The sequence below is a fragment of the Ischnura elegans genome, chromosome 9 (assembly GCF_921293095.1).
Source record: "Ischnura elegans chromosome 9, ioIscEleg1.1, whole genome shotgun sequence".
Classification (NCBI taxonomy): domain Eukaryota; kingdom Metazoa; phylum Arthropoda; class Insecta; order Odonata; family Coenagrionidae; genus Ischnura; species Ischnura elegans.
In genome coordinates, this window is record NC_060254.1 from 114,726,773 (window position 1) to 114,748,323 (window position 21,551).

The 21,551-nt window shown below is 39.0% G+C and overlaps 1 protein-coding gene across 1 annotated transcript in view; it reads right to left on the reverse strand.

Annotated features, from left to right (window-relative positions):
* The window catches only part of LOC124165051 (zinc finger protein 239-like), a 29,888-nt gene extending 9,038 nt beyond the window's left edge, over positions 1-20,850 (reverse strand). Inside the window, exons 1-2 of the mRNA XM_046542289.1 lie at positions 20,844-20,850; positions 17,807-18,094 (exon numbers count right to left, since the gene is read on the reverse strand). Of these exons, the coding sequence (XP_046398245.1) occupies positions 17,807-18,094; positions 20,844-20,850 (295 nt within the window). The remainder of the gene's footprint in view (positions 1-17,806; positions 18,095-20,843) is intronic.
* Positions 20,851-21,551: the final 701 nt, after the last annotated feature.

The following is a 21,551-nucleotide window of genomic DNA, read 5'->3' on the forward strand; positions in this document are numbered from 1 at the left end:
TCGCACGGTCCTTTCGCGTGATTTGTCGCACTTGACTTTATTGAAGTGTTGAGAATCCACAAAATTGAAATGGAACATAAATTAAATCAACTATCTCGTTCGCTAGTAATCTAGAGCTTGGATAATAAATTGTACTGAGGGAAAGATACCAAGTGATACATTGGTTTTTCTAAAACTGGGACAAATAGTTTACTGGCACCACGTAAACGTTTTGTTTATTGGACGTCACGCTTATTTATAGCCTGGTATTCGGATGGGCGAAAAAGGGGCCTAGATGAGGCAGTAAATGTTTCTAGGTTGGTTTGAAAATTTGTCAACTGCCGGCAATGCGTTATGAACCCCTGAGATAGCAGAGGTTATCCCACCCGAACAACAGGAGGGAATTTCTAAAGCTCGTACGATTTTTTTTTACGTGAACAAAAATCTTTGAATGCATGCCTACTATCTTTAAAGCTATTTTAAATTATAAATGTTTTTATGAAAAAGGTTTTCTAAGTCTGTTAATAGGAATATATATGGTTTAGAGGAAATTCAATACCCAACGCCTATGCCACCAGGAACGCATCCCTATCTTCCCATTGTTAAAACGCTTTCATATAACGCATTTTCGTATTGCGCAAAGATCCCAAGGAACGCATCCCTTGCGCTATACGAGGCATGGGTGTAATGAAGGTTATTTTCGTTTCCTTCGCAGGTAAGGTTTAAAAGTCACTGCAACACAATCTGTTTTGCACAAATTTTAAAAATATCACTCAGCCACTTCCTTACCGAAAGAAATGCTCTTACAAGCAGTTGATGATCTGTACCCCTTTTCCCTCTCCTTTCTCAACGATTTTCGACAATATATTAGGTGAACGCGATTTGTTCAATATTTTTGCTAATGACGTCCAAAGCCATTTTTTCCATAACGTTTATTGCATTGACAAATTCCTTTTCCTCAGCAGCAGAGAAATAGGAAGTCAAAACCCATCACCCTTACTTGGGCGTTGAGATGTGTCTCATTTCCCCAGGGTTCCAGAGACATGTCGTTGTACAGTACTCCTAGGAATTCGGTAAAACAAGGCTGCCCACGAGTAGTTTTGTTCCCGATTGTAGATCATTTAAAGAATATTCAAGACCTTCAATTGAATAGGTTAGTCCAGCGCCCTCCTGAGTTTTCCGTATAGATACCGCCATTATCTACAGCTGAACAAAAAGGTTGCGTTGAAGGAATATTTAAGCTATTGATTAGCGAGGTTAATTTATATAACAAGTATCTCCATGTCATTTTCATTAATTTTCAGGAAAATACGTAGTAAAGTCAAAAAGCCGTTTGATATAATGAAAGAGTAATTTAAAAAGCGCTGGATACTGTCGAATATATTAAATAATTACTAGCAACACCCCTATAGGAGTAGTAGATTCCAGCTGGAGCTAGTAAAAAGTAAATAAAAATAGTAAAATACAGCTTGTGAAAGGCGTTAATTCACTCTAGTTATAGCGGAATATAAACAAAAAGTTATTTTGTCATATTAATGAATTATTTTTACCCGTCCTACGGAATGGATAACCATGAAGGCAATATCGCAAAACAAAAACAAAGGCACCACGCTAAAAATACAAAAGCACTTTCAAAAGATAAAAGCAGAATCATCATTTACATGTGAATAGAATCGCTTTAAATATTGTCGCCACAAAACGTTCTTTGGGTACGTCTGGGACATTTCCCAACGCCCGGGGTACGATAAAGTCTATCTTTACGAAAGGAGCAAACGTGGTAAAATGCCGTCGACGCTGATATGCCAACGAACGCAGCCATTGGAATAGCTATCCGTGCACATGAAATTATTGGAATCAGCCAGCAAAATGAGTGATTTCTGAAATTTGCTTTCATATTAAATGTAATAGGATATTTAAGGCCGTTTAATAGGAGGTACTTCCTCGCGACTCCGATGGATTAATATAAGAACGGGACATCAACGAGCCGCGGCATACCTTTTTTATAAGAGCTTGAACCTTGTAAATGGGAGATAGAGTTTGTTCTAGCCTCAATGCTAGCGAATACGCGTCTTTCAAGATAGTGAAGCCAATATTTTTCTCGGGGTATAATCGTACGACCTTTCAGAAGGATGCTATATAAATTTTCTTTCATGATAGCTTTCACTTACTCCGATGACTTGATGATGAAAGGAAGGGAAAACCTCTGAAAACTAACGTAGCATTGCTGAAGGATATTCTGACAGATGGGGGGACAACATCTGGAGAAATTGATTTAGCCTTACATCATCGTGAGAAATCTCGGAATCTTTTGAAAGAACTTCGCATAAGTACACTCAATAATATATTAATTCCATTTAAATTGACATTCAATCGACATTTTAGCCTCACGTATTCACTCTTCACTCATTATCTGGAGATTTCTCTCGCAATTTCTTCAGATTTCCTTATTAAATCGTTCAAATGGAATTATTGTTGAGAGAATTTATAATAAGTAATCGACAATACTAACACAGACTCATGTAAAATCCCTTTTCAGGAATATCTGAGGACCTAATTACCCCCTTTTCTGTAATTTTGAGGGCCGTATCGAGTGGACGTGAAATAAATGATACAGTTTTCTCAGCTTGTGGTCTGAAAACAGCTACATTCTAAGCTAAAATTATATTTTTCCCTTGATATTTCAGTACCAGAAGGTCCATGATCCCCTGGCGAGTTTGCTTCCCGCATCACTTTTGCCTATTTTTAATTGATATTGTGCTCCTAAACAAGATTGTGGCATACGTCATCCTAAATAAGTTTGATTGCATCTTTACAACACACCGTTGATAAAAACCTTCCTTAATTTAATAATACTTAAGACCTCCGATATTTGGCCAGCTTTTTTCAATTTTAGCCCACTGTGCGTCGTGTCCTTGGCTTTATAAAAACCAAGGGTTTAGATATGCTTTTTCCTAAAGGGAGTTTAATTAACTCATTTAATAATTTTGGCTAACTTTTAGAATCCTAGTTTCACGAAGTTCACTCCCATGATGATTTTAATCTTTTTTTACAGTGATATTACGTTTAGTTAACAGTAGTTAATAGTTAATTGGAATAATTTCACCCATTGAATGCAATAACAGCTATATACTACAAAAATAACAAGCAAGAGCGAGGTTTATAAGATAGACATATTTGGCAACAGCGCAGGAAGCCAAAAAGATACCGCGGTGGTGGTAAATATACAAAATGGATTCCAAAATGATGATCAAATGTAAAAAATATACTCCGGAGGCCATAATGATTGGATATGAAATTCGTAAAACAAAATAGTACACAAGGTAGGAAATCACTCGGTTGTTCAACATACGCGATAATATAGCAATATATATAACTATTTCTGGTGGACGCCAAAACGATGCAGAATATATATATATATATATATATATATATATATAAATCCCGCTATCATTTTGGCACCCGTTAATGAGCAAGTTGCATTCAATCTGGCGTCCGAGTGTAATTTGGCGGCCGTATACCGGACGCCGGATTACAAACGTGTAAAAATCGCTGGAATCGACTAATTACATCATGTAGACCCCATTTCCGAAAATTAGTGTGGACGCCAATTTGTTAGCAATATGTGCAAATTTCGTATATTATTAGTTCGGCATAATTCCGGGCCGAGCGGCGCTGACCGCGGTGAATACCCTGCCCCCGAATATCTCCGTGCAGTCTAAGCAGCAAGTGGCGTCCACTGCTTGGCAACACCGCTCTGCCTGGTTCTGCTATGAATTTCTCTCGCCCTAGCCTCTTCGAGGAGTTTTGATCCCTCGGCTGACTGCGCGGTAGCCGAGTGCGCGTCATCCCGCGCTACCGCTCCAGTTTTTACCTGGTCCAAGGTCAGTTAAAAGGACTTGCGCACTGGTAACTTCAATAACAACATTACTGCTATCACGGCATTTTAATGGGCACTAAAATAATTCTTTGGGGGGATTTGAGTAAAATAAATTACACTGAAAAAACACTTTGGATATGAGAGTCGTAGGTTTGGGTGTCACACCCAAATCTGAGGTGAAGGAAAGGACTTGTCCATACATTTGGTTGTGTCACCCAAAGGGAATGGGTGATGAGGAGTTGGATGTTCCAACTACTCCTGTGGTTGCTACATCCAAAGAAGATGGACGAGTACTTTGGGTGTGAGAACCAAAGAGTTGGGTAGCTCATCAGAACAACGTTTGGATGCCGAATGAAAACTTAAGATCACCTGCCCAAAAGATGGCGCCCCTACCCCTTCCTCCCTCCTGTTCAATTCCACTACACCTTAATATTGTTCTTTTTCAACACATTTTGAAATAGGCCACTAAGACAGTGCAACTAAAAAATGAGAAAACCTAGCTCTGTGATTATCATAATATCTATTATCACATAATTCAACATATTGTAACATGCGCGGGTGGAAAAATAAATATCCATATTTGTAGAACACTAGAAAGAACATTTATTTCCAACACACAGTTACATAAAATTCACTCCAAACACACAATTTTTCTCAATCTCTTCTTGTTCATATTCTCCTTTCCTCGTCAATAAACTCCGTGCCAACGCTCTCGATGATTACTCCGGAAGGCTCTCGATGAATCCACCGTTATAATATCATAAAAAGTGCACAAAACACAGTGAATTAATATCATTACCAAATTTTATGCCAATAACATAAAATATTATTAAAATACAATCACAGCATATTATAAATATCATCGGGAAATACAAGAAACGTGAGACAATTTAACCTCAATAAATAAAGGTCAATGTTAATAAGCACAGCAGCACTTCCGACAAAATATGATCTGAGAGTTTGAACTTTGTTTTAATAAGCACATAGAGATAACAATGGGAATATGAAGAACTCATAAGCAAAGGGTGGTAGTGCGGGCATGAGAATTAATGCAACATGGCGGTGAGAATAAACACAAAATGGCCGTGAGAATAAACAACAACTCGCAACTTACCAGCGAACACATGGATATAGGCTCCAAGTCCAGCCTTCGATAAGAAATTCGCCGTCCCCTCGTCCATAATCTCGAGCAGCAAGAGCAACGAAGCACAAGCGGCAGCAGAGTTCGCCCGTTTTGCCCACAACAAGTCCACACGTGTCTACGGCTTCCACGGCTGAACACAGAACTGCGGGTGCTAGAGAGCTTCATGAGATTGCCACCAGAGCGCGTAACAATAGATTTAAATTTCGTACCTAAACCGGTTGAGTGCACTAACCATAACTTTGGTTCTCCCATCCAAAGGACGATGACTGGACGTGTTTGGTGTGACATTCTTTGCCTTTGGTTCTCACATCCAAAGAGTTGGTTCTGACGTCGCATGATTCTTGATGGCGCATCCAAATCTCCCCGCCCAAAAGGGTTTAGGGTGTAGCATCCAAACCTGTTCTCTCAGTGTAGGATTAGTGTATCAGGAAAGCCGTCTTTTCAGTATTAATATTTTGCGCAAAAAATCAAGAGAAATAATGAATGCGGCTGATTTTACTATCCTCTAAAAGTATAATTGGATACCTATGTTCTTAATCATATAGCCACTCGCATATTTTCTTTATTACAATAAAATAAAAGAAGGCCTAATAGCAGAGGGAGGAGGCATGGGAGGAGAGACTCACGATCTGAAGGTCCCCGCATGTCGTATGAATCGAAAAACTAACGCTGTATTCGTGGGAACGAAAAATAAGAGCGATTCTCAGACGAAGGGAAGGCAGGAAGCTTGAAAAAATAAATGAAAGTCAAAGAGCAAAGGAAGGGGGCAGGGGAGGAGTGACTCATGATTTTGAGGTTCCCGTATGTCGTATGCATCGAAAAAGCAACGCTATATTCGTGGGAACGTGAAATACGAGCGGTTCGCAGACGGGAACGTGAAATATGAGCGCTTCCCAGACGAAAGGAAAGCAGGACGATAGAAAAAAAATAAAGCCAAAAAGCGAGGGAAGGTGGCAGAGGCGGAGTGACTCGGGATCTCAAATCTATTTTTATTTCGTTGGAAGGGGGCAGAGCGGGAGGACGTAGGAGAAAATGTGGGTGAGTGGAAGGGGTTCCCCTAGACCGGTAAAAAATATTTATTTTATTTTATGCAATGGTTTTGAGGTTTATTGGGTAATTCATGTCCATTTTGTACAAGTACCTACGCATAATACTCACGTGTTTTGAGTAAAAAGCAAATTGGGTGACTATCAATTTAAAAATGAATGAGATACGAGATAACATTAAACACATCGATCTTAAATAACATTAGTGATTCATTTTATCTATATGTCAGCGTCAGTAACATGGTCTGATGTAGCAATTCCATACGGCGCATCTACAGTTTTATCTACCACTCTACAGGTTTGGGTGTTAGACGATTTTAGTAAGATATTCTGGAATTATGCTCCAACGTAACCACTTGTAAGAGCTGTTTGTTCCTTAACATACGTACAAAAACCCACGAAACTTGAAATTGCATTCCATTAATCATAGAAACTTGAACCACTGTTATTTATGCTCCTAATACTTGTTCTGTAGGAAGAATGATCTCGTCACTAACGTCAGATTTTCTCTCTTAGCATTTGTATTTCGATAAGAAATAATTGGCGAGAATTACAAACATTCGCTTTTCTCATTGTAACAATGGTAGTAGATCTACAAGCCAAAGTAATTCCGGGGTGGCTGTGAACCGAAGTGCTTTCTTCGTGAGGCATTGGTTCTTAGTCCTTTTACTAACTCATTCTTTGGAATAGTTAAACATTTCTTCCCACGGCTCCGCAACCCTTTGGCCAAGACTAACGCATCATATACATAAGAGAACGAAATTTATTCAGCTGGAAATAGAAATATATTTTGAAAAATCAGAGCCTCATTCCCTGAGGATCTCATCCACATTTAATGATGCGTCTGATTTCATTACAAGAAAATGGATAATTTGGAAAATCAAGCCTGTTTTTTCTAGAGAATGGTACCCCAAAGGTACTATTAATCTCACTTATAGCGGATTCAATTTATTTTCGAATTTAATGAATTTTTCGTGACAAAAAGACCTAATTAGCAACATTTCACTCGTAATAATGAAAGTACTCTCGAAGATGGACATTAAATTAGTTTTTAATTGGTTGAAGATTCCAAAGGTATTCCTCTACATAGCCCTGAAAAATTCGGAAAGAATATTTTTACTACGCACGTACGGCAAATGTGATTCATTTATTCCATTTGCTCGCAGAATGTCAGTAGCGGCATTCATAGGAAACAAGCAAATAATATCATGTAGACCCCACTGTTCAGCCTTCAGATATTATCAGCAACGTAAAAATAATGTATTTTTTAACACTTCGTGATTTTAATTATAATCGATGTAGAAAAATTCACACAAAATAAGATAAAGGGATAAGTTGAAATAATAGATTGAACTGGGGGATAATAGCATAAAATTGTCACTTAAATCCTGCTAATAGTTCCAGTTTCAAAAATTCTTATAGACCAAGTTCCACGATTTAAGTTTCGATGGCATTTAAAATGCTTCATTTGTACTCCTATTTTCCGCCTTTCATTTCAATGAATTTCATTTCATAGATTTTCAGTCACATATCACATTCTTAAATCGGTTTATCAGAATTCTCTCTTACAAATGGAGTCGTCATTTTGAATCAGAAAAGAATCTTCCAAGTACACCCATGCCTCGTATAGCGCAATTCTGATATAGCGAAAATTAATTCTTCGGGGAAACATCCCAACGCAGTGTAGCCTAATAAAAAAAAAATTTAACGCTCCCACGATAAAAGGTTAACTTGCGCTAAGTACGCACGAAATTGCTACAATTTTACGCATATTAATAGTACTGCTTGCTTCATCTTTTTTGTTTATACATTATTCGAAATCCATTGCTGAGCAATGGCCAAAAGCATTACTCGTCATTGAGTCCATATAGCCGGCCTACCGAAGTAGTTTACCTCGTATCCTTAACAGTATGACAATTGTTAATTTAGATCATTAACTATGCCTGGAGCTAGTGGAAGTGAGTTAAAAGAAAGTAATAAGGTTTGAGACGTAATTTTCGTCATCATAGGCTATCGGGCGATTGACTTCCAGGGAGAGGGTCTACGCTTCAGCCCTCAAGGTCATCGGTAATCACGGGGGAGAAATAGAGGGGTGGTGGAGTTGTTTTGAAAAGCATCAACACACAAAAGGGTCTGCTATAGAGTCTTAAACACAAAAGCTTCGTTCCCTCTCAGCAGTCTTAGGCCCTCTGCGTATTAGGAATACAGTTCCGCAGTAGGAGGTCATTTCGATAAAGCCATAAAGAGTAAACGTCCAGAGAAAAATGGCAAAAAACAGGAATGCAGGTAGAAAAATCAAGAAGTTATCAAGGAAAACCATAAACCTAGAAGAGAAATTGTAAGAGGTAAATTGCTTTGAAAATGGAGAGCGTGAAAGCAATATTGCGCGGAAGGTTAAACTCGCGATGTCTTATTCTGAATAAAGACGAAGTTAAAACATTAGTGATCTCAGCTGCACCCACTTCCGCCAAGCGCTCAGCACATACAGAAAGTTCATTTTGAAATACGAAAAGGCAAGGTTGGTAATCGCTCCGAGACATTTAGTGAAAAATCCGGTTGCTTTCAGTGTTTTACACGGCAAGCAAGTATTTTCAGTGCGGCGATATCAGGTGAATCTGCAAGTGTTGATTGCGGAGTCGCCGCAACATTTTCTGATTAACTCCAAGCTGTGATTGAAAGTGGCTCCTTTCTTCCTAAATTAGTTTTTAGTGCTGACGAGACGATATTGTTTCGGAAAAGAATGCAATCTCGTTCATTCATTTTCAGGGAAGGAAAACTGCGTCAGATTTCATGGCATTTAAACACTATTTCACGTAGCTGCTAATGCCTAACGGGACTTCAAATTTAAGCCAGCTCTGATTCTACATTCACACACTCGGCGAGCAATGAAATGGTATTCAAATAAGCAATAGCCTGGTATTCGGATGGGCGAAAAAGGGGCCTAGATGAGGCAGTAAATGTTTCTAGGTTGGTTTGAAAATTTGTCAACTGCCGGCAATGCGTTATGAACCCCTGAGATAGCAGAGGTTATCCCACCCGAACAACAGGAGGGAATTTCTAAAGCTCGTACGATTTTTTTTTACGTGAACAAAAATCTTTGAATGCATGCCTACTATCTTTAAAGCTATTTTAAATTATAAATGTTTTTATGAAAAAGGTTTTCTAAGTCTGTTAATAGGAATATATATGGTTTAGAGGAAATTCAATACCCAACGCCTATGCCACCAGGAACGCATCCCTATCTTCCCATTGTTAAAACGCTTTCATATAACGCATTTTCGTATTGCGCAAAGATCCCAAGGAACGCATCCCTTGCGCTATACGAGGCATGGGTGTAATGAAGGTTATTTTCGTTTCCTTCGCAGGTAAGGTTTAAAAGTCACTGCAACACAATCTGTTTTGCACAAATTTTAAAAATATCACTCAGCCACTTCCTTACCGAAAGAAATGCTCTTACAAGCAGTTGATGATCTGTACCCCTTTTCCCTCTCCTTTCTCAACGATTTTCGACAATATATTAGGTGAACGCGATTTGTTCAATATTTTTGCTAATGACGTCCAAAGCCATTTTTTCCATAACGTTTATTGCATTGACAAATTCCTTTTCCTCAGCAGCAGAGAAATAGGAAGTCAAAACCCATCACCCTTACTTGGGCGTTGAGATGTGTCTCATTTCCCCAGGGTTCCAGAGACATGTCGTTGTACAGTACTCCTAGGAATTCGGTAAAACAAGGCTGCCCACGAGTAGTTTTGTTCCCGATTGTAGATCATTTAAAGAATATTCAAGACCTTCAATTGAATAGGTTAGTCCAGCGCCCTCCTGAGTTTTCCGTATAGATACCGCCATTATCTACAGCTGAACAAAAAGGTTGCGTTGAAGGAATATTTAAGCTATTGATTAGCGAGGTTAATTTATATAACAAGTATCTCCATGTCATTTTCATTAATTTTCAGGAAAATACGTAGTAAAGTCAAAAAGCCGTTTGATATAATGAAAGAGTAATTTAAAAAGCGCTGGATACTGTCGAATATATTAAATAATTACTAGCAACACCCCTATAGGAGTAGTAGATTCCAGCTGGAGCTAGTAAAAAGTAAATAAAAATAGTAAAATACAGCTTGTGAAAGGCGTTAATTCACTCTAGTTATAGCGGAATATAAACAAAAAGTTATTTTGTCATATTAATGAATTATTTTTACCCGTCCTACGGAATGGATAACCATGAAGGCAATATCGCAAAACAAAAACAAAGGCACCACGCTAAAAATACAAAAGCACTTTCAAAAGATAAAAGCAGAATCATCATTTACATTTGAATAGAATCGCTTTAAATATTGTCGCCACAAAACGTTCTTTGGGTACGTCTGGGACATTTCCCAACGCCCGGGGTACGATAAAGTCTATCTTTACGAAAGGAGCAAACGTGGTAAAATGCCGTCGACGCTGATATGCCAACGAACGCAGCCATTGGAATAGCTATCCGTGCACATGAAATTATTGGAATCAGCCAGCAAAATGAGTGATTTCTGAAATTTGCTTTCATATTAAATGTAATAGGATATTTAAGGCCGTTTAATAGGAGGTACTTCCTCGCGACTCCGATGGATTAATATAAGAACGGGACATCAACGAGCCGCGGCATACCTTTTTTATAAGAGCTTGAACCTTGTAAATGGGAGATAGAGTTTGTTCTAGCCTCAATGCTAGCGAATACGCGTCTTTCAAGATAGTGAAGCCAATATTTTTCTCGGGGTGTAATCGTACGACCTTTCAGAAGGATGCTATATAAATTTTCTTTCATGATAGCTTTCACTTACTCCGATGACTTGATGATGAAAGGAAGGGAAAACCTCTGAAAACTAACGTAGCATTGCTGAAGGATATTCTGACAGATGGGGGGACAACATCTGGAGAAATTGATTTAGCCTTACATCATCGTGAGAAATCTCGGAATCTTTTGAAAGAACTTCGCATAAGTACACTCAATAATATATTAATTCCATTTAAATTGACATTCAATCGACATTTTAGCCTCACGTATTCACTCTTCACTCATTATCTGGAGATTTCTCTCGCAATTTCTTCAGATTTCCTTATTAAATCGTTCAAATGGAATTATTGTTGAGAGAATTTATAATAAGTAATCGACAATACTAACACAGACTCATGTAAAATCCCTTTTCAGGAATATCTGAGGACCTAATTACCCCCTTTTCTGTAATTTTGAGGGCCGTATCGAGTGGACGTGAAATAAATGATACAGTTTTCTCAGCTTGTGGTCTGAAAACAGCTACATTCTAAGCTAAAATTATATTTTTCCCTTGATATTTCAGTACCAGAAGGTCCATGATCCCCTGGCGAGTTTGCTTCCCGCATCACTTTTGCCTATTTTTAATTGATATTGTGCTCCTAAACAAGATTGTGGCATACGTCATCCTAAATAAGTTTGATTGCATCTTTACAACACACCGTTGATAAAAACCTTCCTTAATTTAATAATACTTAAGACCTCCGATATTTGGCCAGCTTTTTTCAATTTTAGCCCACTGTGCGTCGTGTCCTTGGCTTTATAAAAACCAAGGGTTTAGATATGCTTTTTCCTAAAGGGAGTTTAATTAACTCATTTAATAATTTTGGCTAACTTTTAGAATCCTAGTTTCATGAAGTTCACTCCCATGATGACTTTAATCTTTTTTTACAGTAATATTACGTTTAGTTAACAGTAGTTAATAGTTAATTGGAATAATTTCACCCATTGAATGCAATAACAGATATATACTACAAAAATAACAAGCAAGAGCGAGGTTTATAAGATAGACATATTTGGCAACAGCGCAGGAAGCCAAAAAGATACCGCGGTGGTGGTAAATATACAAAATGGATTCCAAAATGATGATCAAATGTAAAAAATATACTCCGGAGGCCATAATGATTGGATATGAAATGATGCCAAAATGTAACCTGTCTGTACGGATTCAAGATGCACGTATATCTCCTGCAAATACATAATTTTCGTAAAACAAAATAGCACACAAGGTAGGAAATCACTCGGTTGTTCAACATACGCGATAATATAGCAATATATATAACTACAGTAAACTCTTGATTTTACGAAGCAGGATTTTACGAAGTTTTCGATTATACGAAGTGATATTGCGGTCCCGGTGAAAAGCCTATGCTAAATACATGGCGCCATTCGATTATACGAAGTTTCGATTATACGAAATTTTTTGAATTTACGAACCTCGGCTCGGTCCCTAGGAGCAAATGGCATTCGTTTATACGAACTACGGCAAAAAATTTGTCACCAAAACTAGTTACGCCGGCGTAAGTAGCTAAAAAATCAGCGCTTCCAACTGTGGTCCATCAAAAGTGCGAAATCGTAAATGATAATGCAACTTTGGAGAGAAATGGGTCGCCAAAAATCTCACTGTGGGAATTTAGGGGGAGTAGGAGTTCAGTTAAAATATCGCGGCTGACATTATGCCCCTATTTACGTGCCTGTTCGTAAACATAGCATCGACAATAATTCGTAGTTTAACATGTCAGGAAGGTCGCGCGGAGTATTTCGTACACCCCTAATTAACCCTTTGCACTGCTGTGAACGTACTTCGAAGACTACTTGACTACTTTTCGCCGAAGCACTTCGAAGGGTCCCTAATCTGGGACGCCTTCCTCGACGAGCTCACCCTCGCTGGCCCCTGAAACTGGGCTATTTTTTAATGCATTACCTGACACAACCCTGGGTTTCAAAGGGCAAAGGTGCCATGGGGGGAAAAAGAGTAAAGTGTGTGTTACTGTGGGGCTGTGCGTCAACCAAACGGGCACGGACAAAATAAGCCCGTTGTCATTGGGAAATTTGAAAGGCCACGGTGCTTAAAACATGTAAAATTGGAAGCCCTCCCCGTTTTTTACCATGCAAATAAAAACAGCTGGATGACCCGAGAAATTTTCCAGCAAACGGTTATACGTCTACAGAGAAAAATTGCTGGAGAGAACAGCAAAATTGTTTTAATAATGGATAATGCCACCGTTCATAAATACCTGGAAGATCTAAAATTGGCTAATGTTCGAGTCCTCTTTTTACCCCCGAACTCGACTAGCAAGTCCCAGCCCTTGGACCAAGGCATTATCCAGGATTTTTAAGTCCTATACCGGAAGGAGCTTGAGCGGTATTACTTGCGATGGATCGGTATGTATACATTCATCTATTTTGCTCATGTGCGTTTGGATATCGATTTATATATTTTTATTCTTGATTATCATTCTTTCAAATCTATTTGCTACTTTTATAAATGGGAACAGAAATTAATAACATCCCGAAATGGACGTTGATACAAGAAATCCGCGCCATAATATCTTTCCGTGTATATATTGGCCTTTGTGAATGAACAACTTAAATATCTTAAGTACTGGGCTCTATTTACCGCCAATTTATATTTCAGGCTTCTCGTAATGAAGACGCACTTCCAAGTCTAACCATGAACTTTCTTCTCACGTGCTTCCCCGTTCTCCCATGCTGGGGTTCTGTCTTTCCAAAGCCTTCCCTTCCCTCCTGCCGCCTTTGGCTGATCTTGCTGACACCCACCTTACGCATCCCAAACCCCTCCTTCCCCAGCATTTCCCATTCACTCCCTCCCTAAGGAGACTGAGCTTGTGTGCGTCGCAAAAAAATACGGCCCCCAAAAGTAGACTGAGGCAGAGCTGAAGGCCATTTCCCCACCCTTCTTTGTCCTGCCCCCTTCACCAGTCCTTGTGCTGACCACACTTCTTCCCTCAGGCAATCCCCATCCCACTCTTATTCACCCCACCCACTGGGAACGTTCCCCGATTGTGGAGAAGGGCATGGTTCATCTTTACCTGCAACGGGGGGAAGTTATTAACTGGAGAGAGGCGGAAGAAGTATCTTCCACTATCTGGAAAATGGTGCCGCGCTTATAATTGTCTCTCTTCTTCTCAGCTGACTTTTCAATTGAAATTATTTTCTTTGCTCTTTCCACACTATATTTATTTACGATTATGGCGCGACTATTTTTTAGTGCTAAAACTGAGAAAATCTTTTCTCTATGTAAATGATCCTTTGCCTAACTTTCAATACGGCGGAGAAAGGAACACGAAAACTAAATGAGGTGACGGAACAGGTTTTTGCGTGTCATTTTTTGGGAATTCACGCTAGCGAACCAATACTTAACCACGTGGAGAAATGATAAAACGTCTCTTGTAGGAAAACAATCAATGTGGATAATAACGTTCCTATCTACATTTCTCCGATACTGTAAGATGTTTCTCCTGTCGTTTTCCGGTTGGAACCTTGCTCCTGTCGGCATAAAAGGAGAGAAACGTACTATATGAACAGGTCACCTCACACCCGGTATGAAGAATACAGTCCTGATGAAGAATTAAGTCTTTTTTGGCAACGTCTGCGAAGATGATGGAACACAGTAGTCGGACGGAGAACTCAAACAGAATTTACTTCAAATATTCGCCAGAAGATAATCACATCCTACGTTATTTATGATCGTAATTGAATCTCAGTGAAAATATAGCACATTCTGTTGAAAATACGAAGTAACTCGAAATATTAACTTACGAAGGTTATTTTGGAAACGGGCTTAGACCCTTGTTTTTCTTTTTTTCTCGTCACTGAGCGATAGAGGGCGACATAAATGGCGGTTAGGCCTGCTGCCGCTAAAATTCCGTGGGTGTCAGAAACAAATATCTATCTTTTGCATACTTAATAGTAGCTATTGGCTCCTAACCACAAATTTATTACTGTTAATTCTTATAATAAAAATTTCAATTCATTATTTGATTACGTTTTCTAAACTGGTCGGGAATTTCGCGGGACTTTTTAAAAAATTACAGACCAACGTCCGAAAGTCCGAATTTAGCGTACGAAAGTCAAGTAAAAGGTGTCAATTTTGAACGTACGAAAGTGCACATTGTACGAAAGTCGAGTGTACGAAAGTTGAGGACCGCCTGTACTTAATTTTTTTTTAGCTGTAAATGGCTGGTGTCCTAACACCGCCTAACACACGCCTTTTAGGCGGCTTGCGGGGTATTATGTAGATGTAGATGTATGGAGGTATATGATGTAAAGAGGTTCACGACATAAAGGTTTTACTGTAAAAGGTTGTAATTATGGAACGAAAACCTCTCTCTATTTCTCTTTCTCATTTTATCGGCCGATTCTGACGACTTCCATGAAAATTGGGCCTGCATTGAATGTGATAAAAAAAACTTTAAAACACACACCATTATTAAAATTTCCCGGGGCGGGACCCCTGTTATATAAAACTATTTTTGAGGCAAGACGCCCCCCCTCCCCAAATAACACGGCACCCCTGATTTAAATACAGTGGAACCTCGTTAAAGCGCGTATGGGATATAGCGAGACCCTCGCTATTACGAGAGACAGCCGACGCACCGTCAATTGATCCTACAATAAGCATGTTAAAAATTTCCTTTTTACGAGGCCCTTTTGGTGTTGGCTCTCGCCATAGCGAGAGTTTCACCGCCGGAAAAACTTACAACAAGACTCCTTAATCCCTGTAATTCCTAGCGATCTGTTAGAAATGAAGTTAATGGAGTGCTCAGTCTCAAATTTATGTGGTAAACTGTCGTTCGATAAATAAGTAGTTAATTTTGGTGAAAATATTGTGGCATTAGCATTCACGAATGCTTGATCTTCTTTTGTTCCGCGAGTGGCAGAAAGCAGTCGTCAGCATACCCGCACGTCCATGAGTTGCATGAATAGAAGAATTTGATGGAACACACCATGGCCAAAAAAACACCAAACACGTCTAAGCGAGAAAATACAGATAAAGGAGTAATATGAGGTATATTGGCTATTATTTGCTCCACCTCCGGTAAAGCGACAATTCGCTATAGCGAGTGTTTATTGGTGCACCGTGGGGTGTCGTTTTATCGAGGTTCCACTGTATATAATATTTCTTTTGATCCATTAATCATAGTTCTAAATTCAAGGTTGAGAGATTTCTTTAAGGCTTTACGAAGAATTTCACAACTATTTCCAGGTTTTTTTTTCACAGTAGATAAAATTCGCGGCTTATTCAAGATTTTTAACCCTTAAACCGGTGACGTGTGGTCTGAGAGACCGCTGCGTTTCTAAAATTGTGAATATTTTCAAAATTAAGATTTCAAAATATCTATAATTCTCGTTAGCTTCATATTTTTGCATAACAAGGACATCCCACTCTTAAAATTTAACATTCATTTTTATTAATTTCTGTAAATTTGCAATTGAACTCGATTAGCGGCCTGTGAGACCGCACGCCACTTACCTAAGAATGCATCAAGAAAAGGAATAAGCGGGATAAATTTCATGGCTACTTACTACTTAGCCTTCCAACTTTAACATTTAAGGCCTTTTTTGAATCTGGCGAAATATGGATACATAAATATAATAATTATAACTCAATTAGTGTTTTTGGCATCAGTTTTTTGATCCTGCTTCAAATCACAATTTTTTATGACAAATTGGTTCGTAATTGGGAGTGTAAAGATTTTAATATAAGTTTTAAAATAGTTAAGCATTCAAAGAAAAATTAAACAAAACAATAAAAATGGCGTAGAAATATTTTATGAATTTTTGGTTTATTGCGGTCTCCCAGTTCATTCAAGTTTGATTTACTCTAATTTATAGGATATATACAATTGGAAGAAGTAAAAAATTTACAATATGCTGACATTTCAATAACATGATAAAATTCTCAAAAAGATGATGCGATAAGTCCAAGAGACTCACCTTGCCCGCATTAGGGTTAAGATATCCAAGACATTGAAGATATTTTGTGCTCTGTGGGCTGGTGATGCGTCAAATAGTACCTTAGTAATACATGATCATCTCGAATACGTACTCCAGGAAAAATACGATATCGTATTACTCACAATTAGCAGAAATAAGCACATTTGAATCCCAGCGCTGCCAGCTTTATTAATAGAAGCTCAAATAGTAGTTAATAAACACGGACAACTTTGCTAATCTTACAACAAAACAGAGTAGCCAGAGGCAAATACGTACTGAATGAATTATTAATTTAGCAAATACAGTACAACCTCGATATAACGACACCCCACGGTGCACTAATAAACACTCGCTATAGCGAATAGTTGCTTTACCGGAGGTGGAGCAAATAATAGCCAATATGCCTGTTGCGAACAGATATACAGGAACAGGAGTGGTGCGACGACAGATTAACATCTATCCGATAAACGTAAGCATAAATCCAGAAGAAAGGTGATGTTTCTTTGCATCACTGACTGTCCTTACTCAAATAACGACTAACTATTCAAACAATTTATAAGCGCCGCACTGAATAAAAATCATGCAAAGCATTGTTTCGTCAATCATTATATTTATCGAACGACAGTTTACCACATAAATTTGAGACTGAGCACTCCATTAACTTCATTTCTAACAGATCACTAGCAATTACAGAGGTTAAGGAGTCTTGATGAAAGTCTTCCGGCGGTGAAACCCTCGCTATGGCGAGAGCCAACGTCGAAAGGGTCTCGTAAAAATGAATTTTTTAACACGCTTATTATAGGGTCAATTGACGGTGCATCGGCTATCCCTCATAATAGCGGGGGTGTCGCTATAGCCCGTACTTGCTTTAACGAGGTTCCACTGTAGTTTGAACTATCATTAATCGATACAGAATAATTTTCAAATAATAAAATAAAATGTGTGACTACTTTCGTTCGTATTAGGGTTAATGAACAAGCACTGCGCTTACCTTTGGGCAATGGGGACACTTGTACGTGACTCCACTGTGTTGCTTCATGTGGATACGCAGAGCATTCATCGTGTTGTACTCCTTCCCGCAGTCTGCGCACTTGAAGTCGTGCAGGTCTTCGTGCGTTGCGCGGTGACACTTGAGGTGGTCCGCCCGCTTGAACTTCTGCGTGCAAACTTCGCAGCTGAAATTCCTCTCCTCCGAGTGAACGGACAGCACGTGGCCGCGCAGGTAGTCCTTGCGCGAGAACTGTTCCTGACAATGGGCGCACGTAAAGGGCCTCAATCCCTTGTGGACAGCATTAACGTGCATCCGCATCGTGCGCTTGCGGGAAAACCTTTGAAATAAGCAAAACATCAAATGAGTTAGGGCATTAATGAAAGAGATTTACTATAGAGTGGTTTCCTATAATGTATTTTTTATTGCCTAGATCGAAAGATTATTACTCCTACAGTACTCATTTCATGATCTTAGATTTTTAAATGATGATATCTATTTTTCGCGAGTAAATGAAAAGTGAAAATTTTCAAGCACACGAAAACGCAAAGGCTAAGTATGAATGCTGGGAAAAGACCGTGTAAAATCATTCATATTCAGGCTGCTGCCATGCGAGGCCACCTTGGTGCAAGGCTATGAGCATCGATACGACGCAGGCTGCTAGCAGGTAGCAGAGTACACTGCTAGCAGGTAGTGTATGCCTTAAATAAGGATTATTAATATCCTATCAAACAAAGGAAACTTTCCGACCTTAGCCAGTTTTAATAAGAGATTATTAAGAGAAGTTTCCCTGAGCTCTGTGCCTCATGCATGCATTGGTAATCTCAGACGATGTAAAACTCCTATCTACTCGTGTAGAAACTAGGTCCCAGTGGCGTCACGTGGAGTGGCATCGCATGGGTGCCAATCTGGCCTTTTTCTAATGAGGTTAAAATTGACCATTGCCATTCGTCTAAACTGGGATTTCTAAAACCAAATAATTTGTACATTATGAACGCACTAATGGTGGGTAAGGAATCGCAATCAATAGCTTTCGTTTTCTTTGCTGAAGGAAACTGTACCCTATTAACTTCTTTTCCGTTCTTTTCTCGATAACCCATGATTCTGCTCCATAAATAAGGATAGGTCTTGTTATGGTCTTATAAATTCTCAGTTTGGTTCCGATGGATAACATATTTGATGTTAGCAGTTTGTCATGGTCAATAGCAATGTCAATCGCGAAAAACAGATATGGTCATTTAAAAATCTGAAAGTGTGAAATACGTACTCCAGGAGTAATAATCTTTGTATTTAGGCAATAAAAAAATAATAGGAAACCACCCTATTGTTAGAGAGGTCATTTTGGAACCTTTGTAAGTGAGATAACTCTGGGAGCAAGAAAAAAATGACGGTCCCTTGAAGTAGGAATTATCAAGGTTTGACTGTACAGTGAGTCCTCGTTTAACGTAACTTACCATTCCTGAAAAATGTGACGACAAACGAAATGACGTTAATCGAAGCATAATATCCCAAAAGAACAATGTAAAAATTGAATATCGGCTCCTAGACCTCACAATTCCTACACGAAAAAAATGTTAGCATATCAGATCTGGGGCATTTTTTACAGTGGGAATGCCAAACTATGGCATAAATACGAGTTCCTGTCTTTATTGACGACAATAGCAGCAGTGACGTTATTAAATCCTTCTCCATTTTTGTATCTTCCCGCATTTGCTTTTCGGCTTCGCTATGGAGTGCAGTCCAATGAATGCTACCAGACGCTACAGACCGGGGATCCCGTGCCCCAGTCCATAGGCCCTACGTTCGCTACGAGAATTTCTTTTCAGACCGGTCAGGAGCGAAATCAAAATGGCGGAAATGAGCGAGGGCGGGCAAACTGGGATTATGAAATCGAAGAGATGGTTTTAATTGCGAATTAAGGCGGGCGGGCGTCGCCTGGGCATCATCATCACTGAAACATCGTCGCAGTAACAGGAACCAAAATTATTGTGAACATTGTTCTCTTGCACATTTTCTTGGAAATGTCTCTGATGCTAAAATTTGCCAAAACCGTAATCGCAATTAACAATATACACACCGTTTTACACTTTGAATAGACTGACCGTATTACCGCCCACGAAACAAAAAACCTGCAACGCCTGCCGCTTCGCCTTTTTTCTCGCGCGAAATTTAAAATATGTGACGTTATCGCGAAGCGAAGGGGCGATAAACGAATCATGGTCCTAAAATTTTCGTGACGTTATCGCGAAATGACGTTAAATGCGGTGACGTAGAACGAGGACTCACTGTAGACGGTTTAACTCTGGAACCGCCGATCTTTCCAAGCCCACCAAAACCATGGCATGGGACGTTTTTGTCCCATTGATAAAATACTAATAATTGACGTTTTTTGTGGCTTGTGTGAACAAATCACGTGTTCAGGTAATGTTTAAAACGTTTTATTAAGTATAACTAGGATTATAGTAAACTTATTTTGACATGTTGGTTGCAATCTCAGACCTGCAGACACGCCGGGCAGAGATGACGCGGCCGGCGTTGCGTGAGTAGACGGCCGGCGCAGTGCAGAGATTATTCCCTCCTGCACTTCTAACTGGCAGAATAACGATATCTGTGCATCGATCCCCTTCGTAATAAACTGTTATCATGCTAAATAGAAAATAAGTCTACAGAAAAAAACTGAAATTGTATGTTTGCCCCACATGGAACAAAAAAGTCCCATCCTGCGGTTCAAGGTAAATCGTCGTTTTTTTCTCGCAAACCAAACATCATACAATATTTTCGATACAGCTCGAAAGAGCATAAAAAATTAGTATGATCCAGTTACTTTCAAATGGATTAAAACAGGAGTGCATGAATGGCAAACATTTGCAAAGGGCGATGGGACAAAAAAGTCCCGTCCGCGGTTTTAATGTTAATAAATAAATAAAAAGAAAGGAAAGTGACTTGGAGAGACCTCTCACCGTTTTCCGCACTCTTCACATTTGAAGAAGGGAGACTCCTTTGCGCCTTTTGCGTGCACTTGCTTCACGTGGAGCCTCACCTCTCATGCCGTGCTGAACTTGCGTCCACACTTGGAGCACGCAAAGTTGCGCAGGTTGAGGTGTAACCGCATGATGTGCGATTTGAGGCTAGCTTTCTGCTTGAAGACCCTCTTACAGTGATCGCAAATGAACCTCAGGTGCGTCTTGTATACGTGCTTGGTCAAATCCTTGCGGCTAGAGAACACGCAGTCACAATCTGCGCAAGGGAAGCTGCCAGGACCTCCTGGGACATCTGCTGAATGAATAGATTGTCATTTGTTAGTAACAAAAAAGCAGTTGGATTTTAACAGTTGCCATAGGACTTTCTACAGTTACTGTTGAATTTTAATAGTTACTGTTGGATTTTAACAGTTGCCATAGGACTTTCTACAGTTACAGTTGAATTTTAATAGATACTGTTGGATTTTAATAGTTACTGTTAGATTTTAACAGTTACTGTTGGATTTTAACAATTACTGTTGGATTGTCTACAGTTACTGTTGAATTTTAACAATTACTGATGAATTTTAACAATTACTGTTGGATTTTAACAGTTACTGTTGGATTTTAACAGTTACTGTTGGATTTTAACAATTGCCATAGGACTTTCTACAGTTACTGTTGAGTTTTAATAGTTACAGTTGGATTTTAATAGTTACTGTTGGATTTTAATAGTTACTGTTGGATTTTCATAGTTACTGTTGGATTTTAATAGTTACTGTTGAATT